The 25,033-nt window shown below is 46.1% G+C and overlaps 2 protein-coding genes across 2 annotated transcripts; both read left to right on the top strand.

Moving 5' to 3' along the window:
* The first annotated feature begins 325 nt into the window (after positions 1–325).
* On the top strand, positions 326–24,761 carry LOC123764380 (uncharacterized). The gene is made up of 7 exons (XM_045752102.2): positions 326–460; positions 16,061–16,198; positions 16,616–16,766; positions 17,200–17,310; positions 20,310–20,567; positions 21,445–21,593; positions 21,837–24,761. The coding sequence occupies exons 2-7, from the start codon at positions 16,062–16,064 to the stop codon at positions 21,952–21,954; spliced, it is 924 nt and encodes a 307-aa protein (XP_045608058.1). The 5' UTR covers positions 326–460; position 16,061; the 3' UTR covers positions 21,955–24,761.
* On the top strand, positions 22,195–23,487 carry LOC138358302 (RNA-binding protein 12B-like). The gene is made up of 2 exons (XM_069316155.1): positions 22,195–22,285; positions 23,144–23,487. Exons 1-2 carry the CDS (start codon positions 22,195–22,197, stop codon positions 23,485–23,487), a joined length of 435 nt encoding a protein of 144 aa, XP_069172256.1.
* Positions 24,762–25,033: the final 272 nt, after the last annotated feature.

Raw genomic sequence — 25,033 nt, 5'->3', positions numbered from 1 at the left:
TGACCGAGGACAGCAGTCATGAATATTCCCAGAGTGAGCCGCTAGGTAACGGCACGGGGCTCTGAATGCTTTCTCTTGCTGCATTGATGTCTCCCAGGGGGCGCTGATCTTAACTCACCACTCATAAAACTGCATATAACGCCAAATTAAAAAATACTTTATCTTCTTTAACATACAGTATTCATTTGAATGAAGAGCCTCTTATTCCAACATACATAATAAACCGTCCTGGTGTATAATGTTACTGTCGCCGCTTGGCAGTGAGGTATATATATATAGAGAGAGAGTCAGGGTTGTCGTACGGCAGGGTTGTGGGGCCGGGCCAGCGGGCCAGCGGGCCAGTGTGAGGGTCACAGTGAAGGCGGGCACACCTTGGCACCACACGCACACGCTCGCGCACACGCACGCACGCACGCACTACAGACTTTGTCAACACTCCTGTAGACCAACAATTAAGAAGGTAAGACAAGCAGCGGGCTGAGAGCACGTCAATTATGTAGCAAATGACTGTTATTGCACAATATTGGTCACTTGGGGCTACATATTCTTAACTTTTAAGTATTAACATTATATATATATATATATTATATATATATATATATATATATATATATATATATATATATATATATATATATATATATATATATATATATGTGTGTACCGTTATTTTGCATATTTTGACGTTTGAAGTTAGGACTACCTAGTTAGTTAATGCCAGGCACCACATGGGCACCAGGCTAACTAACGCCAGGCACCACATGGGCACCAGGCTAACTAACACCAGGCACCACATGGGCACCAGGCTAACTAACGCCAGGCACCACGTGGGCACCAGGCTAACTAACACCAGGCACCACATGGACACCAGGCTAACTAACGCCAGGCACCACATGGGCACCAGGCTAACTAACGCCAGGCACCACATGGGCACCAGGCTAACTAACGCCAGGCACCACATGGGCATCAGGCTAATTAGCGCCAGGCACCACATGGGCACCAGGCTAACTAACGCCAGGCACCACATGGGCACCAGGCTAACTAACGCCAGGCACCACATGGGCACCAGGCTAACTAACGCCAGGCACCACATGGGCACCAGGCTAACTAACGCCAGGCACCACATGGGCACCAGGCTAACTAACGCCAGGCACCACATGGGCATCAGGCTAACTAACGCCAGGCACCACATGGGCACCAGGCTAACTAACGCCAGGCACCACATGGGCATCAGGCTAATTAGCGCCAGGCACCACATGGGCACCAGGCTAACTAACGCCAGGCACCACATGGGCATCAGGCTAACTAACGCCAGGCACCACATGGACACCAGGCTAACTAACCCCAGGCACAAGACGTGGGAAGCCTCACCACTCCGGCTGCACCAGGCTACTTGAGATATACATACCCAGTTACATATTCATAGTGGCCCGTGAAGGGAAGATGAGCGTATTAATTAATGGTGGCCACCAGGTGTGGCAACGCTCCGTGGACTGACTCCACCAGATGAAGTTTCTATCACTCTGGGTCCTTGTCCTTAACACCTTGTCCCCCTGTACCATAGTCACTGTTGTGCTGCTGTTGCTCAGGCAGCAGTTGCTGCACTGTTGTTAAGGTCACCTGCATAATCTAAGCGGGGCCTAACCAACGCAAGATAAAGCTGAGGAGTAACATTAGAGGTTTAATTGCTAATGTTTTTCTAAATAAATCAGTCCTATTTGTCTTATTCCATTCATTTATGGATTGATTTTTTGGCTTAAGTTTCTTACTAAGGTTTCATAGTACGGTTGGCTACATTCTGAAGTTCAAGTATGTTTATTGAGACAAGCAAAAATACATCTCAAATGGATAGAGTAGCTTAGGCTATTTCTACCCCTTTGGTTACATTCTCGACTCCCAAGTAGGGATCTCGGGTTCGATTCCTGACTGGGACAGAAATGGTTGGGCACGATTTTTTCCACCTCATGCCTTTGTTCACCTAGCAGTAAATAGGTACCCCGGAAGTTAGGCAACTATTGAGGGTCATATCCTGTTGAGAGTCAGTAGCGCGACCTTTGTGGACCTCCATGCAAGCCTCAAGTATATATTTATAGTTGATCAGACCACACACTAGAAGGTGAAGGGACGACGACGTTTCGGTCCGTCCTGGACCATTCTCAAGTCGATTGGAATCGACTTGAGAATGGTCCAGGACGGACCCAAACGTCGTCGTCCCTTCACCTTCTAGTGTGTGGTCTGGTCAACTTACTTTAGCCACGTTATTGTGACTCATCGCCTGTATATATTTATACATAGGCTTCCCACTCATGACAAAGCGAATTAATCGCGAATCTTATAGTGTTCTCGTATTCCAAACTTCGCGCTTTCAACATTTTGCAGGTGATTTATGGGAACTCTATTATTATTACCTAAGCTATAATTACTCTATTGTTTTAATTATAGGTAATAATATAGGGATTTTAAAATTACTTTATATTTTTCAAAATTAAACTGCATGATTTTGCATCTGCTAATCTTTCGTTCGTGTTGAAAGCCTATGTAGATCTTCTCGAAGCGATTTTATGTCTCGAATTTATTTCCAGCTCTGTTTTTGTATCTTCAGCAAATTTACAAATGTTGGTTGTTGTTGTTGTTTAAGATTCAGCTACTTGGAACAAAACGTTCCAAGTAGCACGGGCTATGGTGAGCCCGTAGAGAACTTACCTGGAACAGGAGCGGGGCTGTAACTGCAAACAAATGTTGGTGTTTAATCGTTTATATATATGATAAATAACAGGTTCCAGAACAGAGACCTGGTACACCTCACTTATAATAGTTTCGCACACGGACTCCATCTATGCTAACTCTCCGCTTTTTACGTGATAACCAAGCCTAGCTCCAACTTAGGATAACTCTTCCAATATCGTGAGCATCCAACTTTTTGATGTCTCTTATGAGGTATAGCATCAAAAGTCTTTCGAAAACCAAGATATAGAATGTCGCAATCCTTCCAACTATCAACTCTTTGAAATATGCTGGAAAAGTTTGAAGTAAATCTGCATCTCCAGGATGCAACCCCACAACAATGTAAGGTTGTGGGGTTGGGTGTGTTTCCCCATGTAAATCAGGAGAAAGCACAAAGCCATTACGACTATATAACGCTTGGAAGGGACAAACATCACAAGCTGATTACCTCCAGGGTACCTAATTACCACTAGGTTAACAGGGGCATTAGGTGATAGCAAACGTGTCCAATCACTCTGTCCAACCCGGGATTCGAACCCGAAATTCTCGATTGTCAGTCGAGAACGAGTCTGAGAACAGCAGTACCGGAAAAGCGTACATTTTAATTATTTTTGCCTGTTAGATGGTAAAGTTGAGTTGTTCGTGAAGAGGTGCACTGAGGACCACGCGTGAGGCTTCGCTAGCTACCAGCCTCATTATTAATTGTTAAGTTGGTCCCTGGTATAAGTCTTGCTAATATTAAGGGAAAGTCTGGTAGCCACAAACTATTGGTGAAGTTTTCCTAGTTCTGTATTTAACGTGTTGTTAAGAATATCGTAGTCTTTACCTGCGATATATAAGTTGTGTCGTTTGCAAAACGTATGATTTTTAACCTCTGTCGAAACTGTTCTAATTCTTAATATGTTGAGGTTGCTGAGTAGTGCTGCATGACTCACACAGTCTATCAAGATCTACAAAGATAACTATGGCGGTTTCGTTGACCTGTAGTCGATTTTGAGAGTTGTACTCCCCAAGCCTGGCCTGGGGCCAGAATTTCTTGCAGAGGCCCGCAGGCCAACATGTCCACAACAACTCAGTTGAACCGACACTTCCTGCAGGAATTTGTCCAATGGCCTCTTGAAAACATTAACTTTTGTTCCCGCAATATTTCATATATTTGATGGAAGAAGGTGTGTGGGAAACTGAAAATATAATTTTAGTGATGGTGAAGTTCATTATGTATTTTGTATACGAGTGAATAATTAACTACCTCTGCCGGTCTACTACCACATCAACTACTATTGTTACTACTGCTACGATTACTTCTAATACCGCTACTAATATTAATAATGCTACTTATACTGAAACAACAACAAATATCATTTATAGGAATAATCAAAATCCATTGTTGGTAGTATAAAATCCTGTCAGCAAATATGTGATATGTTGCTGTAACAAAGGTAGAAACATTATAGCAATAGTTGACAAGTTCCTGCAGGCTGTTCCGGTTCATCGCGGCTGTTGTGGTTAGTGTTGATTGAGAGCTGCGAGCAGCACTAACCTCATGGTTGATCAGACGACCACCAGAGAAGTCTGACCTCAGGCCAGCTGCAGGGGGCAGCGCTCCCAAAACCTCTCAAAACCTCATGTGACGGTTGTTGCTACTTCTACCACTATTTCTACTACTTCTGCTGTTGCTACTACTTTATTTGTAAGTGATTTATACAACTCATTACAGTTGTAGCTGAAGTGGACACGTGCACAGCCATATAAGACTTACAACTTACAGTTAGAGCGGTGACACATATTGTGGCAAAATATCTATATAAAATACAATGTCTGTCTGTGTCCGAAGTATGAGGCCAGATGCTTCGGGCTAGCCTCACCCAACTTTGCAGATTGATACATGTGGAGTGTGTGAATATCATAGGCCAGTCGGGATCGACACGAGTGCCATGTTTTAAGAAATATCGGCATCTGTGGTGTTCGGTTGTAGCTTTGTAAGGCTTCAGTGTCGATTTCACTGCTCACTTTACCCTAGAAATTAGTGTTATTTGCAAATTTGATGATGTGGTTTGTAATATTCTCATCTATTATATATGGCAAAAACGGTTGGCCCCAAGATGGGACCTTGCGGCACTCCACTCACCACATTTATCGAGTCAAATTCATTTCCGTTTAGGACAATCTTTTTTTTAAACCGGGTTTTCATTCTAGATTTAGAGAAGTCCATGTGCACTACACCTACTGTAAGACTGGTTGAATAGCTAGTTACCAATTTCAAAAGTTAGTTTTGTAAAAATAAATCTATCCTATATTTCCTATGTTGTGTAGATTTACAAGAGTGTGCGCTGTTAGTGTGAATGTTGCCCTCCTTTGGAACTGTCTCAATGTGCATGGTACTGGTGTGTCCTTGTGGTGGGTGGGTGGGGGACGTGTGTCGTGGCGGTGGGTGGGTGGGGGACGTGTGTCCTAGTGGTGGGTGGGTGGGGGACGTGTGTCCTGGTGGTGGGTGGGTGGGGGACGTGTGTCCTAGTGGTGGGTGGGTGGGGGACGTGTGTCCTAGTGGTGGGTGGGTGGGGGACGTGTCTCTTGGAGGTGACCTGTACATAGGTCACCAACTTGGCCTCCCTCATTCCCACCCTTCCACCGCCTCTCGTTCCCTCCAACCTTCCTGCGTTGACGGAGGGATTGAGGAAGAGAAGACTGGGGGGAGGGAAGGAGATTTAATGTGTGGGATAGGAAGTGGTGAGGATGGGTGTTGTGGGGATGACATGGGCGGGGGCAGGGCAGAGGTCCCGTTACAAGAGTCCCAGTATCAAGGTGAAGGTCACGGGGGGACGAGGTCGCTCGTCCTCCCGTCCCTCTTCCTTATATGGACTCACACTTGTCTCCATGGTCGCTAATGTGAGCTTGGTCCCCAGGATCGTGGGTCCCCCCCCCCCAACATTCTGGCTGGGATCAGAATGTTGACTAGGGTTATGGCTGGGAGTTTGAATCCTAGTTAGGGTTGTAAATCGTAGCTGGGAGCTAGGGTAGCGGCTGGGGCGGTGGCTGGGACACACTAACACAGTCATGAGCCAGGTAATGTGCTTCACTATATAATAAGACAACGGTGCACCTTGACCTTGACCGCGTGGAGCCCGCCGGAGGCCCGCCTAGAAAAGTGGGTCACTTGCGGTGGCTAACAGTCGACCCGCTCGTAGGTGACTGTAATACGCACCTACGGTAGAGGGCACTCATGGTGACACTGTCTCACCTACGACACCAGTCACTACCACCAACCACGTCCCGTGTACAGAGAGGCGAGACCACCAACAACACGAGGTAAACACCTTGTATCAACACTGTGTGTGAGGGAGGCGTGGCGGGTGCTGGCGTTGAGTGACCTGGCAGCCGACCTCAGGCGCTACGACGCCTCAAACACTGTTGTGTCCCGAGGGCCAGGCTCATGTTTCTATTAATTAAAACAACTAAGTGAAACATGTTTGCCAGCGGGGTGCCTGACGTGTGTGTGTGTCACTCCGGCCTCATTCATAACCCGGCGAGGTGTGTGGCTGACGGTGGGCCCTCAGGTGCTGTGAAAGGAGAGTACAAGAGTACACTACCGTACCCATATCCGGCCGGGTGTGCTGGCCAGGAATGTTACAAGTTGAGGAGGCTGCCGGCGCGCGGTGTTGCCATATAGGCTATACTGAGGTCATCTGGTGGGGCCGAGGTGATGGTTGTGTCTGGAGGGCACAAGCATTTGTTGCAATTCACAGTCCAATAGGCTCTGGAACCTATAATCCAATTACTTAATGGTTGATAGGCAAGAAACCTCTCCACCACATACACAGGTAGGGATTCTATACATTAGACACCTGACGGTTAGAAAGGCATTTCAACATTGAAAATGCAAAACATTGCATGTAGTGCGCATGACAACTAACATATGAACAACACTACCATGTACCAGATTGATGAAGTTTCTAAACACGTCGGAACCGCAGTAAAAAAAAGCCAACCAAACCCCAGGATTATTCAAACGACTCTTTTTAATTCAAGGAAAATAAAGTGCTTATCCAGCTGTACAATTCTCTGATGCGTCCTCACCTGGATTGTATCCAAACAGGGAATCCCCATCTTTATAGAAGAACATATATGGAGAAAGTTCAGCACAGAGCGACTAAAATCATCCCAGAACTAAGCGGACTCCCAGACCAGGAACAGTTGAGGGCCACAGAACTAACACTACAAACCAGAAAACAAAAATGGCTGATCTTATCGAGATCTTCACTATACTGGACAAGTTGGAAGATACTAATCCACACAGTAATCCAGACAACTTCATTAAATCTCAGTTTAACACACAAGGGGCAACAGCATCAAGCCAAACAAGCCATAACGTAGGACAGAAAACAGGAAATATGGTTATAAATCTATAGAACCGCCTACCCGCCGAAGCCGTTCCTGAAGAAGACAATACTTCAGTATAGATTTCAGCTGGAAAAACTGTTCGGTAATAATGGGAGTTGTTAGCAACATATTTTCTGAGTGAATTTGACAACTTTAATGATCTTTATACCACTGATAAATGTGGATTATAAATGTTGAATATACAATATATAATTATAGATATTACATTTTATGGTGCTATAATGACTTTCTCTTTGGTAAACAATTTAGTGTAAATTTGTGTAAACTAACCCAGCTGTAAATGTACATACATTTATGGATAAAACATTTGAATTTGAATTAAATTTGAATTCGAACCTTTGACAGGCCGCTGGCTATCTGTCTCCGTCAAGGACACTTGAGATATTGGGCCTCAGATAAATCCATGTTTGCGGGCGATAAATATTAGAGAGAAAGGCTGCGAGAGGCTACAGAACGGTTGGGTGCACCTGGCTGCTAGACTTCAACTCGACAAATGCTAAGCAATGAGAAGAGGAATGGGAGGAAGAGCCTGGCACCCGAGGACCACACCTGACACCTGAGGACCACACCTGACACCTGAGGACCACACCTGACACCTGAGGACCACACCTGACATATGAGGACCACACCTGACACCAGAGTACCGCACCTGGCACCTGAGGACCACACCTGACACCTGAGGACCACACCTGACACCTGAGGACCACACCTGACATATGAGAACCACACCTGACACCCGAGGACTACACCTGGCACCCGAGGACCACACCTGACATATGAGGACCACACCTGACACCTGAGGACCACACCTGGCACCCGAGGACCACAGCAGAAGTCATGTTGTCAAATGTCAGAGTAGCCTCCGGGTACCTAGATCTTCGGAACTTTATCTGCAACCTATGCAAGACGAACTGTTCAATATGCAGCCCGACCTGAAGTCCCCACCTAAAAACACCCAAAATAAATCTAGAGAAAGTTGAGAAGTAGGCACTCTGACTGGTCCTAGAACTAAGATAACTCACCTACACCGACTGACTAACAGAACTCACAACGTTGTTATATAATAACATAAAATAACGAGGGAAATTGCCAGACTGGAAAAAAAAGAGGCAATACTCAAAATGCTGAACTGAAGGAGCAGAGGACGCGGGTGGCGGCTGAGGACGCCGACGAGGCGGAGAAATATGGCGGGAAACGCGGCTGTAATGTATAAAGTCACCAACAAGTGGAATGAGCTGTACAAGAGGAGCATGTCAAGGCGGGGCTCATAAAGCCTTTTTCAGAGGTATTATGGCGAGGAAAAACATCAGGAATACAAATCATTGCATTGCATTTTATGACCAGGAACTGGAGATCGAGAGACAGTCAGGGTGGTAATCCTTGACCCTGAATGCATATCTAAGCGAGCATGTCTATGTAAGTACACACACACACACACACACACACACACACACACACACACACACACACACACACACACACACACACACACACACACACACACACACACACACACACACACAAGCACATACACAACTAAAACTATTTTAATTTAGCATTTTATTATGTATTTTAGTAAATTACAGAACAAAAACACAATTACACCAGCAGCCACGCCACAGAGCGACAAGACGCGTCTGTATACCCGTGTACAGCCGCCGTACAGACAGCAGCCATGACAACACTACAGAGATATGTTAATAACAATGTGTTTAGTGTGGGGAGCCAAATATCATGCCCGGCGGGCGGGAGCGGCCCGCCCCACTGCAACCGTGCCTCGGCTGAGGCATCTCTGGGGTCGAGGCTCCTTGATAGCAACCAATTCGCAGAAGAAAATGGTTCATTGAGACTTTTTTTTATTGATGTACGTGCGTGGGGAGACGCACGGTGCAGTGTGTCCACGGTGTGGGGCTCTATCCACGGTACACCGTCGATACACTGAATTTATCATGGCCACTACACCGTGTAGCCATCCATGGTGATGACTCCTAATGAAGCACGATAACCTGCGGCCTCCCAGGATGACCAGTCGTCACCCACGGTGCTCTGTGATGACGGGTGATGACGGGTGACGACCTGTATATCTGTGGGTCTCCACACCAGTAGAAAGTGTTCAGGTGGAAAACAGGTACAGTATTGCCCCCTGGAGGCAACCACCACCACCACCACACAGTACTGGACCACCACCACACAGTACTGGACCACCACCACACAGTACTGGACCACCACCACACTGTACTGGACCACCACCACACTGTACTGGACCACCACCACACTGTACTGGACCACCACCACACAGTACTGGACCACCACCACACAGTACTGGACCACCACCACACAGTACTGGACCACCACCACACAGTACTGGACCACCACCACACAGTACTGGACCACCACCACACAGTACTGGACCACCACCACACAGTACTGGACCACCACCACACTGTACTGGACCACCACCACACTGTACTGGACCACCACCACACTGTACTGGACCACCACCACACAGTACTGGACCACCACCACACTGTACTGGACCACCACCACACAGTACTGGACCACCACCACACTGTACTGGACCACCACCACACAGTACTGGACCACCACCACACAGTACTGGACCACCACCACACAGTACTGGACCACCACCACACAGTACTGGACCACCACCACACTGTACTGGACCACCACCACACTGTACTGGACCACCACCACACTGTACTGGACCACCACCACACTGGACTTCCATCACATACGACACATCACAGTAACACAAGACACATCACAGTAACACAGTACACATCACAGTAACACAGGACACATCACAGTAACACAAGACACATCACAGTAACACAGGACACATCACAGTAACACAGTACACATCACAGTAACACAGGACACATCACAGTAACACAGTACACATCACAGTAACACAGGACACATCACAGTAACACAGGACACATCACAGTAACACAGTACACATCACAGTAACACAAGACACATCACAGTAACACAGTACACATCACAGTAACACAGGACACATCACAGTAACACAGTACACATCACAGTAACACAGTACACATCACAGTAACACAGGACACATCACAGTAACACAAGACACATCACAGTAACACAGTACACATCACAGTAACACAGGACACATCACAGTACACATCACAGTAACACAGGACACATCACAGTAACACAGGACACATCACAGTAACACAGGACACATCACAGTAACACAAGACACATCACAGTAACACAGGACACATCACAGTAACACAGGACACATCACAGTAACACAGGACACATCACAGTACACATCACAGTAACACAGGACACATCACAGTAACACAGGACACATCACAGTAACACAGGACACATCACAGTAACACAGGACACATGACAGTAACACAGGACACATCACAGTAACACAGGACACATCACAGTAACACAGGACACATGACAGTAACACAGGACACATCACAGTAACACAGGACACAGCACAGTAACACAGGACACATGGCAGTAACACAGGACACATGACAGTAACACAGAACACATCACAGGACACATCACAGTAACACAGGACACATCACAGTAACACAAGACACATCACAGTAACACAGTACACATCACAGTAACACAAGACACATCACAGTAACACAGGACACATCACAGTAACACAAGACACATCACAGTAACACAGGACACATCACAGTAACACATGACACATCACAGTAACACAGGACACATCACAGTAACACAGGACACATCACAGTAACACAGGACACATCACAGTAACACAGGACACATCACAGTAACACAGGACACATGACAGTAACACAGGACACATCACAGTAACACAGGACACAGCACAGTAACACAGGACACATGGCAGTAACACAGGACACATGACAGTAACACAGAACACATCACAGGACACATCACAGTAACACAGGACACATCACAGTAACACAAGACACATCACAGTAACACAGTACACATCACAGTAACACAAGACACATCACAGTAACACAGGACACATCACAGTAACACAAGACACATCACAGTAACACAGGACACATGACAGTAACACAGGACACATGACAGTAACACAGGACACATCACAGTAACACAGGACACATGACAGTAACACAGGACACATGACAGTAACACAGGACACATCACAGTAACACAGGACACATGACAGTAACACAGGACACATCACAGTAACACAGGACACAGCACAGTAACACAGGACACATCACAGTAACACAGGACACATGACAGTAACACAGGACACATCACAGTAACACAGGACACATGACAGTAACACAGGACACATGACAGTAACACAGGACACATCACAGTAACACAGGACACATCACAGTAACACAGGACACATCACAGTAACACAGGACACATCACAGTAACACAGGACACATCACAGTAACACAGGACACATGACAGTAACACAGGACACATGACAGTAACACAGGACACATCACAGTAACACAGGACACATGACAGTAACACAGGACACAACACAGTAACACAGGACACATGACAGTAACACAGGACACATGACAGTAACACAGGACACATCACAGTAACACAGGACACATGACAGTAACACAGGACACATCACAGTAACACAGGACACAGCACAGTAACACAGGACACATCACAGTAACACAGGACACATGACAGTAACACAGGACACATCACAGTAACACAGGACACATCACAGTAACACAAGACACATCACAGTAACACAGGACACATCACAGTAACACAAGACACATCACAGTACCACAGGACACATCACAGTAACACAGGACACATCACAGTAACACAGGACACATCACAGTAACACAAGACACATCACAGTAACACAGGACACATCACAGTAACACAGCACACATCACAGTAACACAGGACACATCACAGTAACACAGGACACATCACAGTAACACAGTACACATCACAGTAACACAGGACACATCACAGTAACACAGGACACATGACAGTAACACAGGACACATCACAATAACACAGGACACATGTCAGTAACACAAGACACATCACAGTAACACAGTACACATGACAGTAACACAAGACACATCACAGTAACACAGGACACATGACAGTAACACAGGACACATCACAATAACACAGGACACATGTCAGTAACACAAGACACATCACAGTAACACAGGACACATCACAGTAACACAGGACACATCACAATAACACAGGACACATGTCAGTAACACAAGACACATCACAGTAACACAGGACACATCACAGTAACACAGGACACATCACAATAACACAGGACACATGTCAGTAACAGAAGACACATCACAGTAACACAGCACACATCACAGTAACACAGGACACATCACAGTAACACAGGACACATGACAGTAACACAAGACACATCACAGTAACACAGCACACATCACAGTAACACAAGACACACCACAGTAACACAGCACACACCACAGTAACACAGCACACACCACAGTAACACAAGACACATCACAGTACCACAGGACACATCACAGTAACACAAGACACATCACAGTAACACAGGACACATCACAGTAACACAAGACACATCACAGTAACACAGGACACATCACAGTAACACAGGACACATCACAGTACCACAGGACACATGACAGTACCACAGGACACATCACAGTAACACAGGACACATCACAGTAACACAGTACACATCACAGTAACACAGGACACATCACAGTAACACAGGACACATCACAGTAACACAGGACACATCACAGTAACACAGGACACATCACAGTAACACAGGACACATCACAGTAACACAGGACACACCACAGTAACACAGGACACATCACAGTAACACAGGACACACCACAGTAACACAGGACACATCACAGTAACACAGGACACACCACAGTAACACAGGACACATCACAGTAACACAGGACACATCACAGTAACACAGGACACATCACAGTAACACAGGACACACCACAGTACCACAGGACACACCACAGTAACACAGGACACACCACAGTAACACAGGACACACCACAGTAACACAGGACACACCACAGTAACACAGGACACACCACAGTAACACAGGACACACCACAGTACCACAAGACACATCACAGTAACACAGGACACACCACAGTAACACAGGACACACCACAGTAACACAGGACACACCACAGTAACACAGGACACACCACAGTACCACAGGACACATCACAGTACCACAGGACACATCACAGTAACACAGGACACACCACTGTAACACAGGACACACCACAGTAACACAGGACACACCACAGTAACACAGGACACATCACAGTACCACAGGACACATCACAGTACCACAGGACACATCACAGTAACACAGGACACATCACAGTAACACAGGACACATCACAGTAACACAGGACACATCACAGTAACACAAGACACATCACAGTAACACAGGACACACCACAGTAACACAGGACACATCACAGTAACACAGGACACATCACAGTACCACAGGACACATCACAGTAACACAGGACACATCACAGTACCCATCTCTCCACACCAGATATGGGTCAGGTCTCTCTCACCGCTCACACAAACCACTTCCTAACCCATCTTAAATAAAAAGCAAAGTTGCTGTACCAGTTTTTATGCTCTCTCTCTCTCTCTCTCTCTCTCTCTCTCTCTCTCTCTCTCTCTCTCTCTCTCTCTCTCTCTCTCTCTCTCTCTCTCTCTCTCTCTCTCTCTCTCTCTCACTCTCTCTCTCACTCTCTCTCTCTCTCTCTCTCTCTCTCTCTCTCTCTCTCTCTCTCTCTCTCTCTCTCTCTCTCTCTCTCTCTCTCTCTCTCTCTCTCTCTCTCTCTCACACTCTCTCTCTCTCTCTCTCTCTCTCTCTCTCTCTCTCTCTCTCTCTCTCTCTCTCTCTCTCTCTCTCTCTCTCTCTCTCTCTCTCTCTCTCTCTCTTTTCTCTCCCTCTCTCTCTCTCCTCTCCTCCTTCCTACTTGGTAATAATGTAAACATTGCTTCAGTAACGTCAGATTGAGCATACTGTGTCAACAAACCCGATCTACATTGATCAAGATAACTGTGATGTAAGGCATCTCTTAATTGATGCATTTTATTGAGCCTTCAGTAGCTCTTTGGTAAGAGTGAATGTCTGTCTGTCTAAAATAAGAGAGTAGATGTTTGTGGCTAGCCTCGCCCAACTTTACAAGGTGAGTACTGTAGGGTAGGTGACCAACATGGGTGGGTCGGGGTCGACCCCATTGGTCCCATTAAAAGGTGGTGTGATCCGATTGCAACCTCCTTTCCAAATAAGTGGAAAGTGGATGGTAGAGTCCATACAATTTTGCTGATAGGAAACGCGTCCAACCATAATACAATTATACACTGAATTATTATTTGTCCCGCCTGGGATTCGAACCCGTGATTCTCGATTGTGAGTCGAGAATGGGTCAGTGTTCAACCCGTTGCCCAGACCAAGTCCATTCCATCCAGCGGTCGACCCCAAAGACGCATTCAACAATTTTAACATGCTGTTCATTCAAGACAGGAATTTTCTCTAATATTAATTAATATTATTATATATTAGCATATTGTGCATATATAGGCACTGATTAGGTTAGGAGGTTTAGATTCTGTTGACGATTATTTTTATTTGTAGTACGTGGGTGAAGCATTTACAGCGTTGTGGTTCGAACAAACTTCGTCAGTGAAGCACTTGTTCCGGAAGTGTTCGAACGTCATCATTTGTGTGTCGTGTGTAAACCGTTTTTCATTCATAAACAGCGGGTTCGGCGGGTGCATGGAACCACTTTTGCCCTTTGTTGACGAGGACGGGCTGCAGTGTTGCCTCCCACGGTGCAACCTTTAGGTGCGCGGGTCGACTCAAGCACCGGGTCGACGCGGGCACCCAACTCTTAAAAAGCAGCCCCGTCCTCGCATACAGAGATCCAAGCTCGTTAATCCAGCCGCCAAACCCTCTATTTATGAATGAAAAGCGGTTTACACACGAACTCACAACTGATGACGTTCGAACACTTCCAGAAGTGCTTCGCTCACGTCCTCTGTTCGAACCACAATTCTATAAATGCTTCACCCACGTACTACAAATACAAATAATCGCCAACAGAACCTAAACACCTAACCTACGCCTAACATAGAATTTTTATGTATAATAATATTAATTTATATACGAAAACAAAACAATGTTTAATACACAGTATATTAAAATTGATGAATATGTCTGGGGGAGGACGGTCGCAATGGTCGACCCGGGCACCGCCGAGTAAGCCATTTAGTATATGATTGATAGAAGACGCATTACCGAGTTTAATACCCCGTGGTGTATATAGTGTGTTGACGCCTCTTGCTGCAGAGGTTCCCCACCTGTCATGACCCGCGAGCAGCCCGCCCCGGGTGTCAGGTGAGGCGGCCTCACTCTGTGTCGCTTTTGGGTCCAACCTGAGCCTCACTAACCACTTAAACATGACCTCTTGTCCTCTTTCTTCACTGTAGAGTACCTGTGTACCACAGTGCCCAGTAACCTTCACTGTAGAGTACCTGTGTACCACAGTGCCCAGTAACCTTCACTGTAAAGTACCTGTGTACCACAGTGCCCAGTAACTTCCACTGTAGAGTACCTGTGTACCACAGTGCCCAGTAACCTTCACTGTAGAGTACCTGTGTACCACAGTGCCCAGTAACCTCCACTGTAGAGTACCTGTGTACCACAGTGCCCAGTAACCTTCACTGTAGAGTACCTGTGTACCACAGTGCCCAGTAACCTCCACTGTAGAGTACCTGTGTACCACAGTGCCCAGTAACCTTCACTGTAGAGTACCTGTGTACCACAGTGTATTATTAAATTCCGTCTCGATATTGACAGGATGCGAGTGTTGGTGGCGGCGGCGGCGGTGTTGGCGGTGGTGATGGTGGTGGTGCCGGTGCCGGGAGCTGAAGCCCAAATGTCGCTGGGGCCTGGTGGGTTCGGCTTACCACCAATCAACATTGTGTCCGTTTTCAAGTGAGTTCCCACCCACAGTCTGTTTATATAGGGAGCTTCCTGCTATGTCAGATTCCTTAATAACAGAATTCCTTTTGTGAGTAAACACTTCCAAGGTGAGCTCTTGCTTCCAGGTACAGTCCCCAGGTGTACCTGTATGTACCCCCTCACCCCAGGTACAATCCCAGGTGTACCTGTATGTACCCCCTCACCCCAGGTACAGTCCCCAGGTGTACCTGTATGTACCCCCTCACCCCAGGTACAGTCCCAGGTGTACCTGTATGTACCCCACCCCCTCCTCACCCCAGGTACAGTCACCTGTACGCCCCCCCCCCCCCCCGACCCCAGATTTGACAGGTGCATATATCCGATTTATTAACAATGTATTCATATATACACACATGTGTATACGAGACAGTAAGCCTAGCGCCTCCTCAGGTTCGTCCGGGACTTCTTCCTGGCCCTCCTGTCTCCTGCCGCCGCCAGTCCCGCCAAAATTAGTGAAGCCAAAACCACTGAAGTTAACAGCAGTTCCCCGGCCGCCGTCAATGGCACCAAGTCCACGATGACCAACCAGCGGGAAGAGAAGGTTAGTTCTCCAGCGGCACTCACCCGTAAGGGTTCATACCCAGGCTGGCGGGCGCTGCTTGGGGCAGTGCCCCAGCACCTAGGCTGGGCACTTTCATGGTTTATTGGGTGTGACCCAGCCTGGCCTGCTGGTATGGCGCCGGTACCCATAACAATACCCCGCTCTAGGCCAAGGTTAACACGCCATGTTCCCAGAATTTGTTATTGTTCCCGCCATTATCGGCTAGTTCCTCACGCACCCCATTCTCGCCCTGTGAGCGGCTGTGTTGTCACCCCTCATAAGGCAACATTTGTATACCTTATAAACTATATTCAACTTCACAGTTTAGATATATTGTTTATAGAGGTTGACCTGAGCTTTGGTATATCTATATATCTAGCCGAGTATCTGAGAATGTGTGTGTTGTGAACCAGATGACTTATGTGTCTCTTAGAGCGGGGCGGAGGCCACGACCCGGGAGCCCTACCTGGCGGACCTCAACGACTCGGACGACGAGGTCACCATCATCACTGTCGAAGACCACGAGCCCAGGATCGTCGAGAAGGTGAGAGGGGGGTTACTGGGGAGGTGTGAGGGGGGTTGGGGGTTACTGGGGAGGTGTGAGGGGTGAAGGTGATGGGGGGTGGGTTGCTGGGGGAGGTGTGAGGTGGGGTGGGTTGCTGGGGAGGTGTGAGGGAGTGATAAACTCGTAACAGGAATAATATACACTTCCCTCGTCTAAATAAATCGGACAGTAAGCCAATTTTCGAAGAGATAGATGGTATAAAGACACAGTAATATGTGTGTGTGTGTTGGGAGGGGGGGGGGTTATCTTGAGATGATTTCGGGGCTTTAATGTCCCCGCGGCCCAGTCCTCGACCAGGCCTCTACCCCCAGGAAGCACGTATACCCCGTTTATATAGGGAACGGGGTATACGAGGTATACAGAGGCTGGGCACGTGACTGCTGACTAACACCCAGGTACCTATTTTACTGCTAGGTAACAGGGGCATAGGATGAAAGAAACTCAGCCCATTGTTTCTCTCCGGCGCCCGGGATCGAACCCGGGACCACAGGATCACAAGTTCAGTGTGCTGTCCGCTCGGCCGACCGGGAGGGCTTAAACCTCGGGGGGATTAGTTGAAAATTAGGAACAGGTAACTCACAGGCTGAATTCCTGATACTGATGGAAGATTGCTGTCTACTATAGTGTGTTGCTGAACCCGACAGAAACAATGATACTCTGGCTTTGGCCCTGGCAAACAGAGACAATATAGAAGTAGGCAACAAATTAGGAAATAGTTATCCATGAGAAATGATATTTAACACAGCACAGCAACGTAGTGTGAGAGAAAGCTTTGTCAGGGCGTTAGATTTCCCAAAACTTGAATTTGAAAGACTGAAGGGTTTATTGGAATGGATAGATTAGCTGAATCTGAAAATGGAAGGTGGGCTGTTCTTAGGTGACGTGAATCACGTCACGTCACGTCTTAGCGGTGGGTGACATGACAATGGATTACGATGTCAATTCCAATTATAATAAATTTATAAATTTTAGTAATTCAGAAGAGCGTAGTAAACCATATAAATTGATTAGCTCAAATAACATTTGGGCAAAATGAATAATCACTAGGCTAAAGAACCTTATCAGAATGTTAAAACAGGAATAAGAATCCTATATAAATTATGATACACTTAGAACAGAGCAAAGACTAAAGATTTATATTCAGATATATCAACAAGGGTTAGGGAGAAGACTGGGCCGTTGATCAGCAGGTCAGGTAACTCATAATGACAAATAAATGGGTGGAATTTTAAATAAGTACTTTGTATTTACTAGAGAAGACCTCCATATTTTACCTACACCTGGAGAAATTTATGTAGGTGGTTAATAGGTCATGGTGATTAGTGGTTATCAGGGAAGAAGTTATTAAATTAATGTCCAGCATGTCCCCAGAGCCGGAGGAAGTGTTTGCCTAGGTAAAGTAGAACTTATATGCCCTTGTCTTGTATAGTTAATTATTATAGTCGATCACAACACTGGAATCATGAAGATTTGCTACACTCTCCTTATAAATCACATCTATATTTTCCTGTAACTCTGTAGGACAAGATCAAACGACCATAAAATGACATCTTCGTAACCTCAGAGTCATTACACTCATCAATGTTGACATTTGTCTAGCTCTCTGTCTCTCTCTCTCTCTCTCTCTCTCTCTCTCTCTCTCTCTCTCTCTCTCTCTCTCTCTCTCCTTCGTTCAGTAAATTAGTCAGCTTTGTCTAGTTGTCTCGCAGCGGCCTTCCCAGTTCTGCCACGTTCAAAATGCTGACAAATACTTCTCTATGTGAGCGTTACTGAAAATCCGACTCTCTACAGTCTCCTATGAGCACTACCAACCGCGTCACGTAGTGGGACTTGAGGCCACTCTCGGCCAGTTCTCTGTGCTCCCAGGAAGCTGTTCAATTATCAGTGTTCTTCTTTTCCAGTTGAGCTTTCTGTGCCTCAGTCTTTGCTACATCCTTTTACTTTTTTTAGTCAATCTCTGATCTTTCTCTTCTATTTGATAATATAGTTTTCTCTCTTCCTGGGCCTCAATCTCTGCTATCCTGATCTCTCTTTGTTCTGCTTCTACTTCTACCATTTTCATATGCATCTCTGGTGAGCATGTCAAGTCATGCTCAGAGGACGAACAAGATATCTCAAGAAAGGGAATCTGAGGTGAAAGACATTTGGGGGGACGATAACAGCCTGTGTCCGGCTGTTATCGTCCCCTCAAATGTCTTTCACCTCAGATTCCCTTTCTTGAGATATCTTGTTCGTCCTCTACACAGACCCGCCTTCCCTGTGTTGCTATCCTCAGTTTGTATCTGGAATCATCTAGTGCATGATTGAAGCAATTATCCTTCAATCCTCGGTAGGAATCAATTCCATAATATTCTGCAATCTTTTCAAATTTCACAGATTGCATCAATACTGTCTCCTTCAATGTTGCGTGAAACTGCTCCATTATTCATCTCACCGATACCAATCCCTTACAGAATCTTAATCGATGTAGGTCATGTTAGTACCGGATCCTCTGGTGTATCAAGTCTCTCAGTTAACCCCTTGCTCCAGTTAAAATTCCCTCCCAGGACAGACTTCCAAAATATTACATTTACTGTACATTAACGTGACCCTTTGGGACGTGACCCTTGGGACGTGACCCTTGGGACGTGACCCTTGGGACGGGGACCCTTGGGACGGGACCCCTTGGGACGTGACCATTGGGACGTAACACTTGGGACGTGACACTTGGGACATGACCCTTGAAACGTGACCCTTGAAATGTGACCCTTGGGACGTGACCTTTGGGACGTGACCCTTGGGACGCGACCATTGGGACGTGACCCTTGGGACGCTTAGGGCTTGACTTCAGGGTTTACTTCAGACAAGTAGAGGATTCTGCTTTACCTTCAGTCTCACACACACCAAGTCCTCAGTCAACCCCAGGATATCTCTGGAGATAGTCTTTACTTATTGACCTTTCACCTTACCTTGGTGTGTGTGTGTGTGTGTGTGTACAGTTTGACGCCGGGTGCGAGGAGGACGACAACGGAGACTGCCTGGAGGCGCCGTCGCCGGCCGCCAAGGACGGACTGATCACGCCCAACGTGGCGGCCACGTCAGCAGCGCTCCTGGGCAGGTGGCCCGTTGGTTACATCGTCTTCATCATCATCTGCTTCTGGATCACCGTCGTCATCTCCACACCTTACTTCATCACCGGCGAGACCATCGCTAGGAGGGATGAGGAACACACCTACCTTGGACTAGTCGACCAGCAGGTAAGCTGGTCAGGGAGGGAGAGAAGGAAGGAACTATCAGGGGGAAAGCGCCAAGCCATTACGACTATATAGCACTTGGAAGGGGTCAGGATAAGGATTTGGGATGGGACGGGAGGCAGGAATGGTGTCCAACCACTTAGACGGTCGGGGATTGAACGCCGACCTGCATGAAGCGAGACCGTCGCTCTACCGTCCAGCCCAAATGGTTGGACAGGGAGAGAGAGAGAATGAGGGTATAGTTCTAATACACTTGCCCCGTTACTGATTTCGTCTGGGTTCGAGCCCTGGCCAGGGAGGGGGTGACCAGATCGAATCCTCAACTGTTCTCCCCTATTCACTTATCAGTAATTGGTAAAGTGGTTGTAAACCTTGTGTTTCAGGGGAAGAATAGGGGTAAGGATTTTAAGATAAATACGTGAAGGAAAAGCTCAAACCTTGCTAACAGGAGTCAGACTCGTCTACTCCTGCACCTGCCTGTGGTGACAAAAGAGAGAATGAATTAATGGTGTATGAGGGGTGACCCTGACAACGCACATGTCTCTACAGAGGCGGGTAAAGCGTTGGAAAAATGAAATAAACAAATTAGACCCCAAAGCCACAAATCAGAGAATGAAGAATTGACGACAATTTCAGATATGTGGGCTGGTTGTGTAATGTTAAGCCCCGTTGTTGTGACTCGCTTTCTGCACAAGAAAAACATTCCTCTCTAATAGAAAATGGAAGCAACGTCAGAAATGTTATGCTAATTATGAGTACCTTAATAAGTTTCGTACAATGACATTATTCACTCTAAATATTGTCTGTGATCATTAGTCTTACTGTACAATGTTCACGTAATTCTTTCATACGCGGCTAAACCTGGTGTGGTGTGGGACAGGACATCCTGCTGCTGCTGGCGTGGCTGCTGGGGGAGGCCAGCCACGACAACTCCTGTCTGGAGAGAATCGTCTGCCTCACGCCCGACAAGTCCTCCAAGTACCTCACCGTCTCCTCCATGATCTTCAAGGTGGCCGGCTACCTCCGAAGGTCAGTAACTGCTCCTGTCGTTAGTTTAGATTCAGCTACTCGGAACAAAAAGTTAAAAGTAGCACGGGCTTTGGTGAGCCCGTTGAGTACCTGCTCCTGTCTCTAATATACTTCTCTTATTGTGGGTGGGGTGGAGGCAGAGTCTAGGGTTGGGGGGGTGGAGGCAGGGTCTAGGGTTGGGGGGTGGAGGCAGGACCAAGGGTTGGGTGTTCTACCAGTAACACACCACCATTCTGCCCACAGATGGGTTCCCTACAGTCCCCGGTACGTCGACCAGCTGCACCACTTGAACGAGGTGGCCGAGAATGGCTTCTCTCAGTCCTGCCACAAGTACTCCTGTCCAACCGTGCCAGAGCTCTAGGCAACACCTGCTCCCCAACGACGCGGTCTTTCTGGACGGCTCACCCACACCCTCGTGGAGATGGTTCGTCCCACACACACGTTCTGGAAATCACACATTGATTAGCTTGCAGGATTCCAGAAGTGTACATCCAAGTGTTTATCATCCTACTGTAGCTGTTGGAAACTCTTATCCTGTAGGATTGGTTACCTCGTTAGTCTTGTTTGTATTACGTTCCCATACTCCTGGGCATCATCCAACATGTCTAACACCGCCCTCAGTCTTGTATCAACACAACAGTTGATCTTCAAAATGTTAAAAACAAAAGCAGCAGTCAAGCTTACGACGCTCGGTATTTCGTTGTAGACAGATTGCCAGAGATCGAGTCAGAAGTGAAGTCGAGTTGTGAAAATGTAAACTTTCAAGCCAAACCCAAAAGTTGCTGAATGTGGGTGTAAGCATCCTAGTTTATAGCCAAATTAAAACTTTCTCTCGCATATTCTTTCCTAAGCTATATGATCTTAAATGTGTGCCAGGATCCACTGAACACTTACGGACTCTACTCGTCTTAGCGACTCTCATAAGCTCCAATGTTAAGCTCGTAAATGTAAACTGTGGCTTCCTCGGGTTTCTCATGGTGTGTAAAACATTGTTATTGTGTGCCCCCCCCCCGTTAATATTGTTATATTAACGAATGAATTATAGTTCATTAGAAAATCACAACAAACTCTTAATGATCTAAAATAATTTATAATCACTGGGATAAGAGTGTTATCTCTCGAAAATAACTCTACAAGTTCATGGCTTATATTAGCCTAGTCCCGAGTAATGAATATATTTACAACAAAACAATGCTCACCTCATTACTTGTAACATGACACACCCTCTTCACACATGCACATTCAAATACCTGAAGTGGATCACTCAAGACGGCACTAGATAACTCATTTGTTGTGTCCTGTAAATAGTAACCGGTAATTTTCTGGCGCTAGATATGCCCCATTCAACTGGCGTGCGGCCAACTGCCAGTGGCCGGGGTCAACTGAGGACCGTGACGCAGCGCTGTGTGCTGCCTTACTTCCATGACGTAACTTAAACAATGTTACCGTTGATTGGGTAATTTATCTTTTACGTGGTGCTTGAGAACTCTCGGTTACCACCAAGTGACAGCGTCGACCTCCTGAGGTGAAGTACCAGCGTTGACCTCCAGAGGTGAAGTACCAGCGTCGACCTCCTGAGGTGAAGTACCAGCGTCGACCTCCAGAGGTGAAGTACCAGCGTCGACCTCCAGAGGTGAAGTACCAGCGTCGACCTCCTGAGGTGAAGTACCAGCGTCGACCTCCTGAGGTGAAGTACCAGCGTCGACCTCCTGAGGTGAAGTACCAGCGTCGACCTCCTGAGGTGAAGTACCAGCGTCGACCTCCTGAGGTGAAGTACCAGCGTCGACCTCCTGAGGTGAAGTACCAGCGTCGACCTCCTGAGGTGAAGTACCAGCGTCGACCTCCTGAGGTGAAGTACCAGCGTCGACCTCCAGAGGTGAAGTACCAGCGTTGACCTCCAGAGGTGAAGTACCAGCGTTGACCTCCAGAGGTGAAGTACCAGCGTCGACCTCCTGAGGTGAAGTACCAGCGTCGACCTCCTGAGGTGAAGTACCAGCGTTGACCTCCAGAGGTGAAGTACCAGCGTCGACCTCCTGAGGTGAAGTACCAGCGTCGACCTCCTGACGTGAAGTACCAGCGTCGTATTACCACTCACTAACAATGCTGATTATCAAATACTGCGGAGCTTGTCCTATTTTCTGAGTTCGATCACCTTTCAATACTCGCGGCTGGAATCCTGATGTGCATGATACAATTTGTCGCTACTAATTTATGAAGCTCATTCACAATATCCAAACTATAATAATAATAATATTTTTTATGAAAATGTACAGACATGTGATACATGAACAGTGGTGAACTTGAAGGTAAGATAAGTACAATATATCAAGCCACTAATACGCAGAGCGGCCATAACGACCGCTCCCCACACAATAGTAAACATTCACCTGACGGAAAAGCACTCTGACTTTTTCTTCAACATGGACAAGGTCTGCTAGAAGTAGGCCTTCAGGAGTCTGCTGTTTTCTATGAGATCAGTTCTCCTTAATAAATGGGTCGAGCTTCGGTCAGACGAATCCTCAAGAGAAAATAGAACTGAAGTGAGACTCAAAATTTCTTGAGGCTTCAGAGAGGTGATGAGTTCAGCTCACTCGCGGGTCATGTGATCAATAAAGGAAATAGGTTTTCGTGACCTCACACCTAAGTTATTCTCTATCTTGTTTGACCAAAAATATTACAAAATACTGATATAGCTTCATACAACTTGTAATATACGAAATTATGCATTTTAATTTGAGTTAAATATATTCTGTAGCAGTCCTATGTAAATGTACTGGAGAATATTACTCTCACAGATGAAGAGTGATATTAAGATGGACCACTGGAAGGTCACACTGAGAGGTGGACCTTGTGTGGTGAGGCAGTCACTAGACCCACCTCACACTCACGACTCTTGTTGTTGTTCTTGTAATTTATTTGTTAATTCCCACCACTTATACAGTATAATATATATATATATATATATATATATATATATATATATATATATATATATATATATATATATATATATATATATATATATATTATTGTACCTCACCTCATTCCACCATTCTCTCCTGCCTATATATGTCCAATACTTGACTTATAAAACTCCTTCTGAAGATGTATTAATATATATATATATATATATATATATATATATATATATATATATATATACATATAAAAATACAAAGAACTTTTGTATTTATACAAATTATTTAGCCATATGTTAAGTTTGTTGTGAACCTGTTTGTATAATATTTATGACGATATTTATGTTTTTCCAAATATATATTGTATAACCAAACTTACTGTTTCCTTGTCTCCTTAACAATATATCTTATTTTCACCTTACCTCTTCGTATAAAATATGCAAATTAATATATTTAGACAGAAGTATGACAAAGGGAAACAGCAGTAACTATGATAGAGAAGTCTGCAACGACTCTAAGTTG

The sequence above is a fragment of the Procambarus clarkii genome, chromosome 82, assembly GCF_040958095.1.
Source record: "Procambarus clarkii isolate CNS0578487 chromosome 82, FALCON_Pclarkii_2.0, whole genome shotgun sequence".
Classification (NCBI taxonomy): domain Eukaryota; kingdom Metazoa; phylum Arthropoda; class Malacostraca; order Decapoda; family Cambaridae; genus Procambarus; species Procambarus clarkii.
This window is presented reverse-complemented; position numbering and strand designations above follow the sequence as displayed.